General features: G+C 40.0%; 1 protein-coding gene across 3 annotated transcripts in view; it reads left to right on the top strand.

The window, feature by feature from the left end:
- Positions 1 to 18,747, top strand: part of LOC134537056 (muscle LIM protein Mlp84B) — a 46,040-nt gene that overhangs the window by 22,134 nt on the left and 5,159 nt on the right. For 2 of the 3 annotated variants that reach the window (XM_063377286.1, XM_063377284.1), the window contains exons 4-9: positions 2,892 to 3,015; positions 6,203 to 6,299; positions 9,213 to 9,303; positions 13,961 to 14,084; positions 14,726 to 14,901; positions 16,851 to 16,983. In XM_063377286.1, the coding sequence (XP_063233356.1) occupies positions 2,892 to 3,015; positions 6,203 to 6,299; positions 9,213 to 9,303; positions 13,961 to 14,084; positions 14,726 to 14,901; positions 16,851 to 16,983 (745 nt within the window). Of the gene's footprint in view, positions 1 to 2,891; positions 3,016 to 4,086; positions 4,184 to 6,202; positions 6,300 to 9,212; positions 9,304 to 13,960; positions 14,085 to 14,725; positions 14,902 to 16,850; positions 16,984 to 18,747 lie in introns of all 3 variants that reach the window. The other variant, XM_063377285.1, reaches the window with a different exon arrangement.

Here is an 18,747-nt window from a genome sequence, read left to right on the forward strand (position 1 = left end):
TTCTTCCCTTTTTTTTTTTTTTTTTTTTGTATTCTTGAGTGATTATTTTTGACAACTAAAATGAAGATATCTTTGAACAAAATCCATAGGTAGTTTCATTAGGGTCACTACAAGAATAAATTAAACTAAATAAAGAAATAATAAAAATTCAGATGTAAATGTTCAAATATTGTTTTTTCTAGTAGTGTTACACATAAAAACATTTGAGAATGACTCCATTTTTAACTAAGTGAAGGTGCAACCATTGTTCTTGGAGACCAGAATGTTCATCTCGTCAGATTTCGGTGAGATAAATTCATTTGTGCACTAGCGAATCTATGTGTGCATTTTTGATGCATGGCTTTCTTTTTTTGTACAAACTTAAAACAATACAGCTTTTTTTTTAACCCCCTGCCCCAAAAAAAAAATAAACTTTTGTGATGAAGAGTAATGCAACACTTACATTCTTTTGGCTTTTTTCTCCTCTTCAAAATAAATTGTTTTAGGTTTGAATCTTCCTGAATCTATGAACATTATCTTTAAAAAAAAAATTATCATTATCACATAAGTCAGTTGCAATATATAAGTGTTGCATCACATTTTCATCATAACTCTTCTTGTGCAATTGTGCTAACAAATTATCATGTTTCAAGTGATGGGATAAGGAACTGCCCTCAGAACTACGAAAGAAATATAAAATGAAGAACAAGGGAAAAAAATACATCACGTTTACGAATCACACAAGTGCAAAATGCCCGCGGCAGGGACTTACAGCGTAAACGCAGACCTGTGAAGCAACACGCATCATCTTTTACAGAAACGTTTGTAGCAGTTATGTTTGTTGTACAGTGCTTAAAGTGGTTGTTCGGATTTGTCCTTCTCCCATTGCTTCACACCTTTTTTTTTTTTCACTTTTCAGGGGCTTATATGGAGGTGTCTCGCTAGTTGGTAGTTCGCACTTTGCTTTGTGTCCATGTCTTGGACTAACTGTGAGTCTTCGATTCCACTCAGACTTATGCTTCTTATCTAAATGTTGCACAAGTCATAAAGTACTTACTTTCGAAACATTTTTTGAAAGCTGTGGGTATCAAAAATATGTTAACTAATATGTAATTTTTAATTCTAGTATTACAAAAAAACATTATTATTGATTATAATATTTGTTTACAAAAATTTAATTCTCACAGTTAGTCCTGCTTGTTAATATTAATATAATTTGCTTTTCAGCTTACAACTGCTGATTTAAAACAGAACATAGCTCTTTTGTATTATTTTACTGTCTGTCTTCTGTAAATACACTGCTAGAATAAGAATTTAGCACACCTAACATTTTTATGGATTTTTTTTTTTTAGTTGTAGAAAAAGTGTATTTTTAAAAATGCAATAAGCACTAATAATTTTTAATTAGTTATCAGATCTACTTAACTTTCTACTAATGCTTCCATTTAAAAAAAAAAGACTGCCGTACGATTTATAAGTTAACTATGATGTGCTTTAATAACGTGTTTTATGGTAACTATATTTATTAATGAATGTTTTAACTGATCTATTGTAATTGTTCTGTGGAGGTATATTTTTTTAATGATCTGATGGAACACATTTTGCTAACATTTCTACAAAATACTCAATTGACATATTTCATTAAGGCATTTCTTATTGTTGTAGTACTGTTGACATCAACACTGTATAAAAATGTTAGTACATTTTAATTTTATAACTTTCGTAAATGCCTGGCAGTGAAGAAAATTATAGTGTACCGTCAAAATATTTAGTGATACCTGCTGCAGTGCAGACTACCTTGTTTTAGGTCGTAGTGATGAAACTACATTAAAGAAGAAGTGTCTTTGGAAAATTAACCAGTGGTTGTTTTGGGTTCAAACTGGCACAAATTAAACAGTGCATCTCTGCTTACAAACGTATCACAAAATGTATACTTCTTGTGTACGTACCAAAATTTATTCTTCCACATAGTTGCCATTAGAAGCATATACCTAATTATTTGAGACGTATCTGTTACTCATGGAGTCTATCAGCTCACTGCATATTAAAAAAAAAAAAAAAAATAGATTATTGATGTCTCTGAACATGCCGGACCCAAGGTCGCAGCTACAGTCAGTCCTGTCTGTCCGTGCACTTCGCGTGCCGCGTTTGCCATCTTTCGCCTCCGACTATTGCTGCGTCGTCCCTGCGATTCACAACCGTCGCTTTCATTTCAAAGCGAGTACGCACACGTTTGCTTTGGCACGAAGCTTTGAGACACTTGCAGATCGTAAAATTGTTACAAACAGTTTCGCGAAGCTGTTTCCTCTCGCCAGCTTAATGCAAAAAAAATTCCGCAGGACAACATCTATTGCGCTGTTTTTTATTCGAAAGATGTTTAGTCTTCTCTCTTTGGCACCCACCACTTCCCAGTACGCTTTTAATATGTCTACTCATTTGTGGGAAAAAAGTATATGAAATGAATCGTGAAGGTTTCTTCTGAAAAAAACATGATTCTCCAAAGAATTGTATTTGAAAACGAAATGCCCAGTTCGTGCAGTGCGCGCCAGTAAACAGAGACTGACTGCATGCTGCGAGCTCGGACTGCCGGTGACGCAAGCGCGGCTCCAGAGGGGGGGGGGGGGCGGTAGCCCCTCCCGAGACCAGCTTTATTGATTAGTGTACATTTATGTTTACTTAAATATTTAATTTCATATGTTAAACTTTCATCTCATAAAAAGTTGCATGGAGCTACTAAGGTTCTGTATTTGAAACCCTGTAATTTGTAAATAATATTCCAAGGCCAACATCTGACCACTTTCATTTTTTTTTGCAACTACGACCTTTCTTTGTGCGACAGCCCCTCCCGGAAAGTCTTCCTGAAGCCGACATTGCGGTGACGGCGGTGCCGACAGCGTGCCGTGCTGTTGCAGGGAGGTGATGGTGAACCACGCCCCTCTGGAGTCCCGGGCCATCGCCAAGGCCCCGGAGGGAGAGGGCTGCCCGCGGTGCGGCGGCTACGTGTATGCCGCGGAGACGATGCTCGCCCGCGGGAGGGTGAGTCCCGGTGGTGGGGCGGGGGGGAGGGGGGGTCCTATACAACCAGGGGTGAAGGCGGCACCGCCACCGAACCAACCGGTCAGACCTGGGACCTCTTCTCACTGCACCACTTGGCAGGACAACTTCGCCAGTACACAGTACTCCCTCTCAGTGTTCAATCCTATTACGTTTTGTCCATCGTGTTGACGTGGAGAGAGAACTTGAAAGGAAACGGAAGGAGCGTCATCTGAATGAGGCCTGACTGACGTCCACCAGCACAAAGTGGTCCACTCTCGAGTTAGGCGAGATCCCGCTGTTGACACTCATCCAGACGTGACTAGGTTGCAGCAGTGACTGAATGCAAGAAAGGTACCTATACTTAGAAAACCACTCCTCATGGCAGAATTTTCCTCTGGCCACTGTGATCAATGTGATCTGCTGAACACCATACGACCGTGGCCTCGGAGGGGGTAGCTTAGTTTGCATTTCGTAACTCACCTATCCCTTGGATCCACTCATGAGTATTGGGGTCATAAGTACAGCGTGTACATGTGACAAGGTTGGCAGAACTGAGCGTGATATGAAGCCTAACGTCTAGAAACACTCGCCAGTTATATTATTTCTGAAAAACTCCAACTTTGTAGTACATGTTTGAATATCTCTTCCTCAATGGTAGCTTTTTGCAAATAGTAAATTTATAGCTGTAACATGCTGATAGTTTATGATAGTTTGATGTGTATGATAGATGAATGTACATAGCCAAGGATACGACTGTGCAAATAATCTTAAGTCTTTCTTTGCACATCTCAGCTCAAATTTTTGACTTAAGGCTCGGCTTCAACCAACATGCTGGTTTTTTTCCTTTTTCTTTTTGTAAAAACAGAGTTTAATGAAGAAATGTTTAGAAAATGGGTTTACAAAAGCAATTTTGATGGTGCTACCCAGCTGTGGATGTACAAAAAAAAATACGAACGGTGGCTAACCACGAGTTAACCAGCAGTAATGAGTACTTGCGTGATGGCCTGCGGAGAGCAGGTAGCGATGTTGCGCGAGGAGCGAGGGTAGAGCGGCGGTGTGTTGCTTGCCCAGGCGTGGCACAGGAGCTGCTTCAAGTGCGGGACGTGCCACCGCGCCCTCGACTCCACCACGCACTGCGACGGGCCGGACAAAGACGTGTACTGCAGAGGTAGCCTCGGCGCTGTGGCCCGGGCGAGGGCGGAGTTCCCCGCACGGAGCGTGCCTGCCTGCCTGCCCCCCTCGTCCCGTTTCCCCCAATGCACAGTGGCGAAGCTCGCGAAGCCGGGAGGGGCGACCCTCCTCTTCCTGGTGTTCCAGCGAACGGAAATCCAACAGAAATCTTTTGTAGTCTCGTACAACACGCATGCTCATGAAATACCACTCTTGTCATATTAAACATTCAGTTCAGAAAAAACTCATCCAACAGGCAATTGGCTAGTATGAACGAGGAGTTGTTGCTTAACGTCTCGGCGACATCATGTGTCACTAAAAGAAGAGCCAGTTAGCAGTTTCACAAATGAGGTGAATAAATTGTTCCCAAAGCTATAAATAATTATAATAATGGTCTACGTAAAAGTATTAAATATTATGTAATAATAATTGTAACAAAAGGAAACATTAAATTATTATTTCACGAACCCACAAACCCCTTGCGGGATTTACTTCCAGCGAAACAGTATGGATAGGTAACATTCCACCTAGATGCCAACACTGAAAGTAATCTATGGAGTCAAAAATTTTGCGAATGGTAATGAGATTAAACAGACATTATGTATTTACCTTCAGAACAAGCTTGCAAATTTAATTTCCTCTTTTTTGTGTACATTTCCAAAATTGTCGAAATCCAGAATCAAGATCATTGTCGCATCACCTTGCATTTCGCCCCCTTGCCATGCGTGGACGCAGTGCGTGATCGCTGCACAGAACTTTTAGGATGACCTTTAGTTGTTATTTTCATAACAGTCTGTGGACAGGTCAACTCATTACCGAACATCAGCTACAATGATCAGTCGGCAGTGAGTGAGAAACTAGTGTTGCCAACTGCAAACACATTTCCCTTGGATAGTAGCAGTTCCCCTCCTTAACATAAAATTTCAGTAGTTGGTTTGGTACATTTGAAGATAAATTTATGAATAACTTGAAATGATATACAGACTCAGAAGTAATCTTCTTCACCATCATTATTCACACACCTCTTTTTTCCAGAACTAAATATTTCATTGTGATGCTTTCTAGCAAAGCAAATGTTCACATTAGATCAAGTAGTTAATTAAGAAGTAAATACACTAAAGATTTTAGTATGAAAGTTTTTTTTTTTAACATTTTTACAGCATTCAGGAATTTTTCGCTTGTCCACTGTGCATTATTAATTTTTGCTTGGTTTGTAAAACATTTTTTGTACTCTACATTTTATTTCTTAAAACCCATTTCATTTTCTCCCCATTTATTTCCAATTTGACCTTTTATCAACAAAAAAGCTAAATATGTTGAAATCAGCATCTTTGCCATTATAAATAAGCATGAATCTGTGGATGATTTTGTTTTATTTTGAACCAAAAAAAAAAAAAAGCAAAAAGGACAGTTAGCACAAATCTGCTGGAGACTAATACCAGACAGCTCCGAGACCTGGCGTTGTTTTCGCGTCAGTCCGATAGTTGGCGGGTGGCATGCCCCCGTATGAAAAAAATGCAGGTGTTTAATACATACGGCACGAAAGTAATGACATGAAAATAACTTTGTTTTCTCTTACAAAAATGTAATTTTTTTTTTATTCATTATACAGATTTAACGGGAGAAAATAAAATGTCTAGTGCTACAAATTTCTTAGAAATAGGTTTATTATGCTTGAACAGCAGTTGAAATACGTATAATTCGACAATTTATCTAGAGAAAAAAAAAAAACATTTGCTGTCACACTTCTTGCCGCTGGGTTGTCTATCACAGTTCCGCACGTGTTGCTCTAGCACAGAGCAAAGAGCTGTCCGGGACTGGTCGCCAGTGTGTGAGGTCCGCATGTCTCCCTGACGTGTGGAACTACCTTGGGGGAGGGGGGGGGGGGGGGGACTGTGAGTCTGCCCGGCTGCCGGGACAGCGGCAGGGGCGGCAGGGGTAAGGGGAGAAGGGGGTTGCTGTGTCTCCCGGGAGCGGGCCCCGAGTGTGACCCTGGCCTGCACTGTGTTGTTTGAAGGCGTGGCACAGGGAGTGCTTCAAGTGCGGCGAGTGTGCCAAGCGCCTGGACTCCACCAACTGCTGCGAAGCTCCCGACAAGAACATCTACTGCAAAGGTGAGTGCGCGCGCATCACTGAACTATCACACGAAATGTCAACTATTGAGTGATTGTGGCGAGTGAATGAAAGAAAGTTTTCATCGAAACCCCGCTTCAATTGTATCTTCCAGATGTCGCTGGTGACGATTTTTTTTTTATTTTTTGACGTGATAACGTCTTATAAATCGATGAACGCCGGCTGCACGCACGAAAAGGCATGACTCATTGTCACGTTCCGCAGGTTTTGGCGGGCTTTTCAAAACCATCAGTTTCATGAATTTGATTTATGACTTCAATTTCATCGTTTTAAACTAACACTTCATTGACATTAATTTGATTAAAGTTTATTTTTAAAAAAAATTGCTCATAATTATTTTTAAACAAATAATTCACATTAAACTTGCAAAAATTAAAAAAAAAAAAAAAATCATGGATGAATTTAACTAAGTGTATTGATTCGTATTTAATTACATGTGTTTTCATCTAGCTCAATGCCAATTTAAAAAAAAATCACAAGTTATCAAAATTTTAATTAACAATGTATCAATAAGTACTTTTTCATCAATGTTTTCTTATGACGTTATCACGTAAAATTATCATCCGTAAACCGACTTTACAGACAACCCCCTTTTTTTTAATTTGTTACGTGCCCACCGACAGTCACTAAGGACTTTTGACGCCGGGCGCGACAATGAAACACTCTCAGGACAATCACAACAACAGTTACAAGACAAATATAGTTACTGCAATCACACGACCGCCGGCAGCCAACACACACCACTTGAAGGAGGGGCAAACCCCTTCACTACCGCAACTGAGCGAACAGCGCAAAAGCGAAAACAACGCACCTGCAGGGACTAGCACAAGAACACAAGACATAACAATAACAAAAATCAGACCGACAAAAAGACAGACAAATCAAGGACAAGGAGATAATACACATAATATAGAAAAGGGATACAACATTGCGACAACAATAAAGATGATTAAGCACCTTAAAATGTTCAGGTAGGGAAAAACCTATTAACATTAAATATATGTTGCATTTTTTGAGTTATAAACATATAGAATCATTGCAGACAGACATGAAAACATTATTATTATTTTTTTATAATATACTTTTGCTGTGTTCAACTTTGTTATGTGGCTAATATTTTAGCCTTTCATACTTAAAGGTAAATATTTTACACTGACATGCATTCATACGATCACTTTTAAGAGAGTTCACATAATGGTTTTCACTCTTGTGAGAACATTCAAAATGTATTTTGGAAGAAGTAATTTCTATGGGAAAATTTGGTAGAAGGTGTGTGTGGTTGGTTTTTTCAACAATTGTACTTGGATCTACATATTTGCACGGTACAAACATCCATTTCTGCATTCTTTATAAAAAAACATATGTTCCACACCAGGGGCGCAACAATTAAATTTCCAAAGGGGGGGCAAAATACCTTTTTATAAAGAATCATCGTTCCCCCCTATTGAAGCGAGGGGTGGGGGGGGGGGGTCCTCCCCCGGAAAAATTTGTATTTCAAGGTGGAAAATGGTGCTTTATTATCTAAAAATTGATTACACAGGACTTTCTTTGCCCCCGTTTGCCCCCACTTCAAGGTTTCAGAGGGGGGGCAAAATACCCTTGCCCCCCCCTGTTGTTGCGCCCTTGTTCCACACTCAAATGATAGTCAAGCTTATTGCCCTGCGCCTTGATGAATGAATGAAAGAGGTAGGTATAGTACCTAATATGTATTTGCATGTGAATGTTTTGCACACCAATTACTTTGGGTTTCTTGTAAATTATCCACTAGTACTGTATTATTTTTAGAAACCTACAGATTATTACAATAGTCCAGATCATGTAGCACTAGCAGATCTCATCACTCGAGAAGCAACACCGCCCATGTGACAAAATATTTTTAGGAGAGATAAAAAAAACCATGCCAACTGCAAACATAACAATACAAAATGTTGTTTTAATTTCATATTTATGTATTTCATCAATATAAAGTGCCCAATAACATCGTGAGAAGATGCTAAATGTATTCATTTCCATGGAGAAACAAAACCTAATTAAAATCACTCAGGCAGTGTTGTTTCTTAAGCGACAATATAATTTTGCAGTGTGAATGTAATAAAAAAAATCAATGATAAGAATCTTTAGAGATATAGTTTCAAAAAAAGGAACCAATCAGGCCAAATACATTATGATTTAAGTCCTCACATTTGTACTGACATTGCATAGCTCTTTTATCATGAATCAAAATACGAGAGAACAAGTCTGTTTATAATAAGATGTTATGCTTTCAGCTCATTAAGGATACTTATTTTGTGGCAGTAAATTTGCTTGCACCTCGATTGTGAATCAAGATAAAATTCATCTAAATGAGCAGTGGCGGAACCCAGAAGCTAGTGAAGGAAATGTTAAGAAACTAATGTTTTCTGCAGGTCACAAACAGTCACGAAAACCTAACAAATTAAACATCAACGAGGCTCAAACTTTTAACATACAATAGTCTTTATTTCTAAATTTGCTTTTTTTTATGCCTCATTTTAGTTTATAGTTACATAGTAAAGTAAAGGCGTTGAGGACTTTTTTTTTTTTTTTTTTTTTTTTTTTTTTGTTAAATCATTTTGAAAACATTTCTGAAAATGTTTTAACTTTATAACTTAAAAATAATCATGTTTCTGCAGATTGTTTTATTTCGTTCATTTTCTCATTGGAAATTTCTCTCAATTAAAATTTCCCAAGTTAGAAAAAAAAGTCATTTTATCGATAGCTAGTCTCCTCCCTGGAAACGAGTGTCTGAAGCCACACTGAGACAGCCCCCTAGCGTTTGTCGAGTAGACAGTAGACACGGCTTCAGCATGACAGAAGGGTAAAAGGGCCGGCTCTGTGTCGCTGACGGTGTTGTTCTCTGCCTGTTGCGTGCGCAGTGTGCTATGGCAAGAAGTTTGGGCCGAAGGGCTACGGCTACGGCCAGGGGGGCGGAGCCCTTCAGAGCGACAGCAGCGAGGCTGTCAACGGGTACGTCAGCGTGACGCACGACAGTACTGTCAGCGGTGTACACGCTACATGCTTCCACGACCCCCACAAGTGCACTCTGCTGTTTCACAGGGAGAAACCCATTACCGATAACCTCTATCAAAATAATCATCACGTATTTTAATTTTTTTTTTGTAAATAAACCACATGGGTTGACTGGAAAAGCATGTAGGGTTACATCTTGTGTTTTTTTTCTATGTACATGATTTTTTGGCAGAAGCACTGAGAGATATTATTTATTAATTTTGTCCTGATGTTGCTGGATAACCTATTGAAAAAACTGTGTCGCGCAAACCGTGGTTTCAGTTCTCGCTGTAAGAGTCGCACTTCTGTATCTCACTCCTTGTTCTGTGCTCTGTCTCTCTTGCACAACCGCGCAAACTCTCCCACCAACAACCCGCCCAACCAGGCACAGCTAACAGCACAACAGTGCAGCACACGGCCTTATGTTGCCCAGTAGCACGGCTCAACCTGCTCTAGGCGAAACGCTGAGGGACTTAAACACGGGAAGGCAGACTCTGAGGAGTTGCGGCCATATTGGAACAGGAGAGAGGCGTTATCCCTTCACAAGGGCTGTCTCTTGTGGGGCAATAGGGTGGTTATTCCAGAGGGGCGTCGCAGGGAACTGTTGATGGTCCTTCATGCCGCACATGACGGAATTGTCAAGTCTAAGATGGTTGCCCGGAGTTATATGTGGTGGCCCGGAATGGACAGGGACATCGAGCAAATGGTAGGTCAGTGCGCAATCTGCCAGCAGCAGCGAGCCAACCCGCCCAAAGTGAAGGAGGTGAAATGGGCACCGGAGAGTGAGCCATGGGTTAGGCTACACATGGATTTCCTGGGTCCTTTCCAGGGGAAGGTTTTCCTCATTGTGGTGGATGCGCACTCAAAATGGCCAGAAGTGAAGGCAATGCATAACATGTCATCAGGTGCAGTTATCCAGGCGCTACGAGAGATCTTCAGTTGCCATGGGATTCCCCGGTACCTGGTCTCAGACAACGGGACAGCTTTTGTGTCCCGAGAGATGGAAGAATTCCTAACGAAGAATGGAGTTGTACTAATGCGCACACCACCATTCCATCCAGCCACAAACGGTCAAGCGGAGCGCATGGTGCAGACGGTGAAGTATAAACTGCGGAAAATGGGAGCGGGAGACTGGCACACACGAGTCGCTCGAATGTTGTTGGCGTTGCGCTCAACACCACTGGGAGAATCTCATAAGACACCGGCAGAACTCCTAATGGGGAGACCATTAAGAACGGTGCTGGACCAGATACGCCCCAAACCAAGTTTTCAAGGCGAGGAGACCCAAGAGGTCACAAACCACCACAGGGGCAGGTTTTTTTTAGTTGGGCAGCAGGTGCTTCTTCGTGACTATAGAGGGACTCGTAAGTGGATACCAGGAACCATTGTATCCAAACAAGGGCCCGTGACATACACAACCCAAGATAAGAACGGCAACGTGTATAGACGTCACGTGGACCAATTGCTGAGCAACAAAGTGGCACATCCATCAAGCCAGGCGGTGTCAGTTACATGTACTGATGGCTGTGCTGCGACCAATCGTGGCAGTACCACCCTGCGTCAGCTCATGCCGACTGACGGGATGGCTCTGACAGAGCCAACGCAGGTCCCAGCGACCATACAGCGGAACCCTATTCCGATGGAGCCGGCACAGGTACCATTGACCGTACAGGAGCAACCGGCAGAGAATTGGAAGGAGCGGAAGGGTAAACAGCAACAGCTGCCGGGGACATCACCAGTGGGAGCATCAACACCGGACCACAGCAGCAGCCCTTTCAGAGGGTTTGCACATCATCGTGACCAGGGGCCAGAACCATGGGAGGGACTGCAGATGGAGCTGATACGCGCACAACCGCCCAGGAGATCCACCAGGGCGAGGATGGTACCGGGGAAGCTGCAAGACTATGTGTATAAATCTTAAGGGGGGAAGTGTTATATAGGAAATGTGGGGTAGTTAGGTTGGTAGGCCTGCAGTGTAAATAGAGGCCAGTTTGTAATGATGGCGGCCAGCGTGTCGGTCGTTGTTCATGGTGATTGTATACGGGAGTGAGGACTGCAACCTAAATATGTGTTGAGGGACATAACAAAGAGTATGCTGTATCATTAATATCGCAGTACAGTTACAAGTTACATTAAAGCAAATTAACTCAACCTGTAATTTCAGTACAGAATTTTTTTTTATGCTTTAAATTGTTTAGTTGTATGTTTCAGGTCTCACGAATTGATTTTCATGCAAGAATTTTTTTAGTTTGTTTCTTTTTTTTCCCCTCTCAATTGGCTAGGGTTATCGGAGATTTTAGTTGGAGGAGGTTCCACTCTTCAAGACATAAATATTAGTCTCACATCTTCAAATCTCGGTGTGAAATACTTAAAATTCTGTTTGGTGAAACCATTACCGTTACATATCTAATTGTGAGAATCCTTTTTTTTTTACTTCAAAACCGTGATGAATCCGTGGAACGCTCACAGTGCTTCTGTTAAGTCTTGTACAGCTAGTACTACATGTTTATTTAGACATAGTTCTAGTGTGTATGTTTTGTCGCAGCGTGCTACGGCAAACAATTTGGCCCGAAAGGACTCGGGCGCGGAAGCACTACGTCAATTGTTTCCTCGTCAGATGTAACAGATGAGAGGTAGCCACATATTCGTGTGTCACTGTTCGGAACAAAAAAAGAAATATTTTTTCCATCCTCAAAGCATGGCCGCAAGATCAAACTTGAATCCTTCCCTTTTCAAACGCAACGTGGATATTCTCTACTAGCGAGACAGTAGAGTAATAATTGCTGTGCTGCATGTAATGTTATACCCTTGAGTTCAAAGTTTCCAATTATTTATGTTTCAATCACAAGACAATTCTACAGTCTCACAAGATGACAATAAGTGAAAAATAACTAGTTAGTAAACACTGTAAAAAAAAAACTTTAAAATTCTGAGATGTGTGCAGTTTTATATAGTAATTTTATTTCAGTATTTATAGCCATTAGCGTGAAATGGCCCTCATTGTTAAAAGTTAAAATGTGACATTTAAACTACCTATTGTGACAATTATTTTTTTCTGTTTTCTCTACTCACTTATTCCTCAAATTCGCAGAGGACTGATAGAATTAAGTTATTATGTGCTATGCCAAACTTTGAGGCCATGAAAAATGTTACAAACTGAGTGAAAACGAAAGCCGTGCCCATTGTAAACACTATTCCATTTCAGCAATCAGGGTGACAAAAAAAAAGGAACGAGAGAGGGTTTCTAGTTTCAGTCACAGCTGCTAGCGACTGTGTTAGTTGTTTTTGTGGTATGTGTCGTGAACTTTACCTGGAGTCACTCTTCAAGGCATAGAACTAGTCAATAATCACGTTCTACATACCTCCACCTTGCAGTAATAGTCCAGCAAAAGAAAGTTACTTCAATACTGAATTCATTGATTTTGGCATGTGCGACGATCCTCCTTCTTCTTCTTTGAATGTATGCTGAAGTCAGTTACCTTACATAATATTTTGTAATAATGTTTAAGAAAAAATTTGTTATATGTAAACTGAGAAACTTAACTTTTTAAATAGGTACTTTAATTTTAGAAAAATCTTACCCTGAATTTTTTTTTATTTTAAATATTTTTATTCTTTTATTTTTCTGTAACATGTGAGAAGCTATACTGGATTTTTTGTTTTATTAAAAATAAAAATTTCCCCTAAAATTAGTGGCAATAGCTATACATACACTAAGTTTTAAGAGAAAAATTGGAAATATTTTGTTTTTGTCCCCCCCCCCCCCCAACCCCCCAATTACTTTGGCATGATACCCTTGCATCTTTTTATGTGTGTTTATTTTGGTTTTTGATTTTTTTTTTTTTTAATAAGAAAAGCTATATTTAAGTGCCATGCAGAATTTTTTTTTAAACCAATAAATTTTTGTAATACTCAATTTTTGACATGGTAAAAAACTAATTCAGAAAAAAATCAATCAGTTCAAAAAGTGTTCAAACTAAACCTTGAATGATTCATACAATAATTACTTAATCAATATGAAAATTTCATAAAACTGATAAAACTGATAAAAGTTTAAATGAGATATTTGGTCTCAAAAAACTAAGGTTCAGTACCTCAAGTGATTCAGCTCATTTTCAAGACGTATGTACGATTTTTTTAAACAGCTTAAGTTTTCTTGCAATCTTAATAAAAAATCAATATACACAACAACGCCTTTTTACTGACTTACAATACTAAATGTGTTTTTTTTTTTTTAAAAGGAGACTTTTAACACAAACTTTGTAACTATGCTAATATTCAACTGGATGAATCCAGCTGTTCAGAAGTGCAGTTACCTGCGCAAAACGTGCAGGTCTGTGTTAGTGGGCGAGTTGCGGAACCTGACAAAAGAGGAGAGTTTGTCTTCACACTCCTGGACTTTTTACATTCCTGCATTTTGCACCACTTTTTAATGCTCACTGTTAAGAGTAAATCCCTGTATTTTCACAAATTCCTGAAATTTTCAATTTTTTTTTTCCCCCCGCCATTGTTCACTGTGTTGTAACGTTCTGCGAGTTTTGCGGAGTTGTCGCGGAACAAGCGAGGTTGTCTGTGTGCGCGAGACGCGCCTGCAGCACTGTGCTGTGTTCGGCAGAGAATCAAGCGCGCCGCTGACCACGGTCATCGACACGGCCAAGATCCAGGCCGCGCCGGGGAAGGGCTGCCCGCGGTGCGGAGGAGTCGTGTACGCCGCGGAGCAAGTCCTCGCCAAGGGCAGCGTACGTACAGCTCTCGTCCACACTTCCCTAAAACCCTGCTGTGGAGTCGGTCAGGAGAGAAATATTCACATTTGTCTAGTTTCTTCTCACGCATCCACAACTACAATTCATTCCTTATCACACATCAGACGACTGCAATTCATTCCTTATCACGCACCAGATGACTACAATTCATTCCTTACCACACACCAGATGACTGCAATTCATTCCTTATCATGCACCAGATGACTACAATTCATTCCTTATCACGCACCAGATGAATACAATTCATTACTCACCACGCACCAGACGACTACAATTCATTCATTCCTTATCAAGTACCATATGACTTCAACATTAACCATTCACTTGTCTGGGAAATTGTGAGTTATGCTTTAAGAACCCTAGACGTCTTATGATACAACTACCTAGATACCTTTCACTAATGAAGTTAAAATGTTTTCCCCTTTTGGCTCCCTTGGAAAACATTATCACAGGTCTCTAATGTATTATTAATAAAGACAAGGAATAAGTTAAAAATTTCCTTTTTAAAGACATTATGCAACTCATTCCACGGTAGTTTCTCCCATCCTGTCAAGTAACGCAAACAAAAGCCGCGTGGTCGGTACGTGGCCGTGACGCGAGTGCCCCGTGCTCCCCAGGAGTGGCACCGCAAGTGCTTCAAGTGCCACGACTGCAACCGCACCCTGGACTCCATCATCGCCTGCGACGGCCCCGACCGCGACATCTACTGCAAGACGTGCTACGGCAAGAAGTTCGGCCCGCACGGGTACGGCTTCGCTTGTGGCTCCGGCTTCCTGCAGACGGACGGCCTCACGTGAGTACGCTGCAGCGTCGCTGCTGACAATAATCACTGTTAGTCAGTTCATGTAAGCAGGGGCGTAGCCAGGGGGGACTTTTAGGGGTTCTAACCCCTCCCCCCCCCCCCCCAGAGCACCATTTTTTTTCTTATCTGAAAGCAGGTTAGCTAAAAGCCTGGGTGTCTTACTGCTATCACTGGCCACTGCACTGGAGGGGAAGAGTAAGCGAGCCCTACCGATATTCTCCTTCCCTTCCCCTACCCCTGTCGCGAGCAGAAGCTAGGTATAAGGTTGTGACGCCGTGACAGGTCCCAAGCTTTCAAATATCTCACAACCTATTGTATTTAACCAGCGCGGTAATTATAAGCAGGTGGGTGACTGGGTAACTCTTCAAGCTAAAGCTAATTGTTTCCAGGAATAGGCCAGTTCTGCCGAAACCCAACAATTTTTATTCCTTTTTTTTTTTTTGTATTTTCGAGTTTCGAGCATGATTTATGATTTTGAGTGGACGTGGACAAGGCACTTGGATTGATTAAAATATCTTTAATTAATTTCTTACTTCATCACTCAATTTTTTTATTGAAAAATTAATAATATTTCTACCGTTACAATATTTAAAGTTAAGTACCAAAAACTGCTCAAATAGCACTATTTTACACCTTAAAATCCAAATTTTTTCGGGGGAGGACCCCTGGACCCCCCGCTTTAATAGGGTGGGGGACCATGCATCTTTACACCCCCCCCCCCCTCCCCCCAATACACAAATCCTGGTTACGCTACTGTATGTAAGCATCATAAGATATGAGTGAGTTAACTTACCTGTCTCACTGGAGAAAATTAAAACGGTAGAACATTTATTTTTCATATTATGTGCTCAGCCAAATCCTTTTAATGCAATTTTGTAACACTTTGAAACAATTTTTTTTTTTTTTTTTTTTTTTAAACCATGAACCACAACATTGCATTTTATAATATAATTTCAATTTCCGGTTTACGTTGTAGCAGCTTGTTTCATAGTCATGGTTATCACATCATTTAAAATTGTGAAGGAATTGGTCCTTTCATTCCATTCATAGAAAGAGACTGGAATGACACACGGGCTAAATACAGAAGTTGTACAGCCAAAAGTTTAAAAGTCACAATGTAGATTAATGGCATGATGCTGATGTAATAACGAATGATATCTACTGGGAAGAATTCAATATCATTATCTACTGTTGATTGTTATAAATGTTTGTTAAATCACACAAATAAAAAATCCACCATTAGGCTCCTCTTAGTTTTTGACGTGACAACGTCTAATAAATCGATGAACGCTGGCTGCACACACGAAAAAGTGTCCCGCAACGCACATTGTCCCAGCACATTGTCCCATTACATTGTGTCCCGTTACGCTCATTGTACGCTTGCGCCGCATCTATCTCTCTTCCACTCGATTGGAACAACCATCAATTTGACTTTTTCGAGGCACATTAAACTTGAAACACTCCCATTCGTTTCCTACTTTTTCTATCATAGTCCTATCCTTAACAGAATAACACAGATTGGAAGAAGTTGAATAGCAAACATGTATAAAAGTTATAGTAAAAATAATCTCTTCGTTAAAGTAATAAACACATTTGAATTAAAGAGTACAAATAAAAGTAAATTTATCAATTGAATTGTAGAATTTCATTTCACTCCTTCTTTGTATCCATACAAACAAAATAGTGATAATTCAATAAAAATGATTCAATTTTATTCATGAAAGCATGCAATCATTTCATCAATGTTTTGTTATGACGTCATCACGTTAAACTATCGTCCATAAACCGACTTTACAGACAACCAATTTTTTTTTTATTATGTTTTAGTTCTGAAATAATTAGCAAGAACTGAATAATTGAATTATTAGTTGAATTGTAGTTTTGAGCTCGCTGAGAGGTAGTGGAGTGTGAGAGTGTGTTGGCTTGCTTCCACGGCGCAGCGAGGAGGAGATCTCCAGTTTCCGGCCGTACTACGACCCGGACACGACCTCCATCAAGGCTCCGAAGGGCCAGGGCTGTCCAAGGTGCGGCGGTGCCGTGTTCGCCGCAGAGCAACAGCTGGCCAAGGGCACGGTGAGTTCCCACCCCCACCCCCCGCTTGCCAGGACGCTCTCCTCAAGGGGCCCTCGGCTTCCGCCCAGGCGATCCGGCAGTCTCCCGATATTCGCGGCGAGGGTCGAACACCCTGATTTCTAGCTCGTGGGACGTTGCGACGGACGTTGCCGTGTGCTGGCGGGGGGGGGGGGTTTCTCCTCCGGGTTACTGTCATAGTCAAGAGATTCCACGCTGTGGTGACGTATTTGAAGCCACTTGTTAACGTCGTCATCGCCACACTGTTCTGCCCTAAACATTGCTTGGTCACCTCTGAACATGGTTAACACGCGCTGCGTTTGGATGCATAAAATACAGGTGATAAAAAGATTCACTGGAGTGACATTGCATAAGGGAGTACGATATTAATACGTATATTTATCAATTTAAAATCTGAACAATTGTTTTCGTTAATAATAAAGATACATTCTAAAGATCATGAAGGTATCATTAGCCTCATTAGCAACTCGTCACCACTTCGTCATCCCTAAACGACTTTGATGTCAATGAGACGTTGACCCTATATTCATTCATTTTTAAATATTATATTACACAGACAGTGGTGGGTAGTCAACTATAATTTAAAGACATGGCTGCCTAGTAATATGGATAGTCTGTAATTATTACTGGTTCAGATGACCAGTTACGGAACTATGGGGTGTTATTTATTATGTAAATAGATAATTGTCATGCCAGTTCGAATTATTGTGGGTATCAAGAGTTTCGTACTATAAATACCGCTAGCTAATGTAGCTTTCGTAATATTGGAGGTTAATCTTATTGTAAATTACATACTTAAAATAAATAAGAATTCATGCGTGTTCAATTTTATGCATGTATGTGAATGCTGATGGGTAGAGACCCCGAAAATTGGAGAAGCGCGAATTTCACGAAATAACGCGAAAATTTTTAAATATTAAGTTTAGTAGGTACTTGCGTAAAAAACCTTGCTTGGTTTTTTTGCTCTGTAAAATAACCTGCCTTCGCAGGCCCGTGCGGAGCTTCAACCAATCGAAACAATTGATGCGGTTTTTAATATTTGATTCGACTTCGCCCGGAAATTTGCTATTTGTTTTATTTGAAGCTTCGGTTGTGATGCATAGCTTTGCATCTGACGTAAAGTTTGCAATTGTTGCAAAGCTTTAAAACATTGTAAATATAAATTTATTTTTTTTTGTGTTGTGTATGTTTTGCTTGAATAAATTTGGCTACTTATAAAAAAAAATTAAACAATTGGACTCCATTTGCTTTTATAAATGCTCAATATTAAATTTTAAGCATGGCTATTTTATAATTTTGATTGTAGGATGTTAAATACATAGGGCCCAATTTGTTAATCACTTAAACAGTTCAAACATTAAAATATTATTCTTTTACTTCAGTCCTGTGTTTTATAAAAAAAAAAAAAAAAAAGTATGATACAGCTTTGCCGAGAAAAATATTTGCAATTTGATTTGACTTCGTGAATATTTTAAACATTTGATTTGATACTTGCTTCTCATCAAAAAACTAGTATTCGTACAGGCATACTGCCTCAATATTTTTTTTTTCTTTCTGAAATGTTATTTTGAAAATAGAACACTAGGACATACATATGATTTTTTAAATTTTTTTTAAATTTTATTAAAACTAAAAACTTACAGTAGACCTTTGTGGCTTCACAGGCCTCATTTATAAATTTGACAGTCCAGAAACAACTATTTTTTTTTGTAATTAATATAGGACAAACTTACCAATTACAGAAAA

Source organism: Bacillus rossius, chromosome 11 (genome assembly GCF_032445375.1).
Source record: "Bacillus rossius redtenbacheri isolate Brsri chromosome 11, Brsri_v3, whole genome shotgun sequence".
Taxonomy (NCBI): domain Eukaryota; kingdom Metazoa; phylum Arthropoda; class Insecta; order Phasmatodea; family Bacillidae; genus Bacillus; species Bacillus rossius.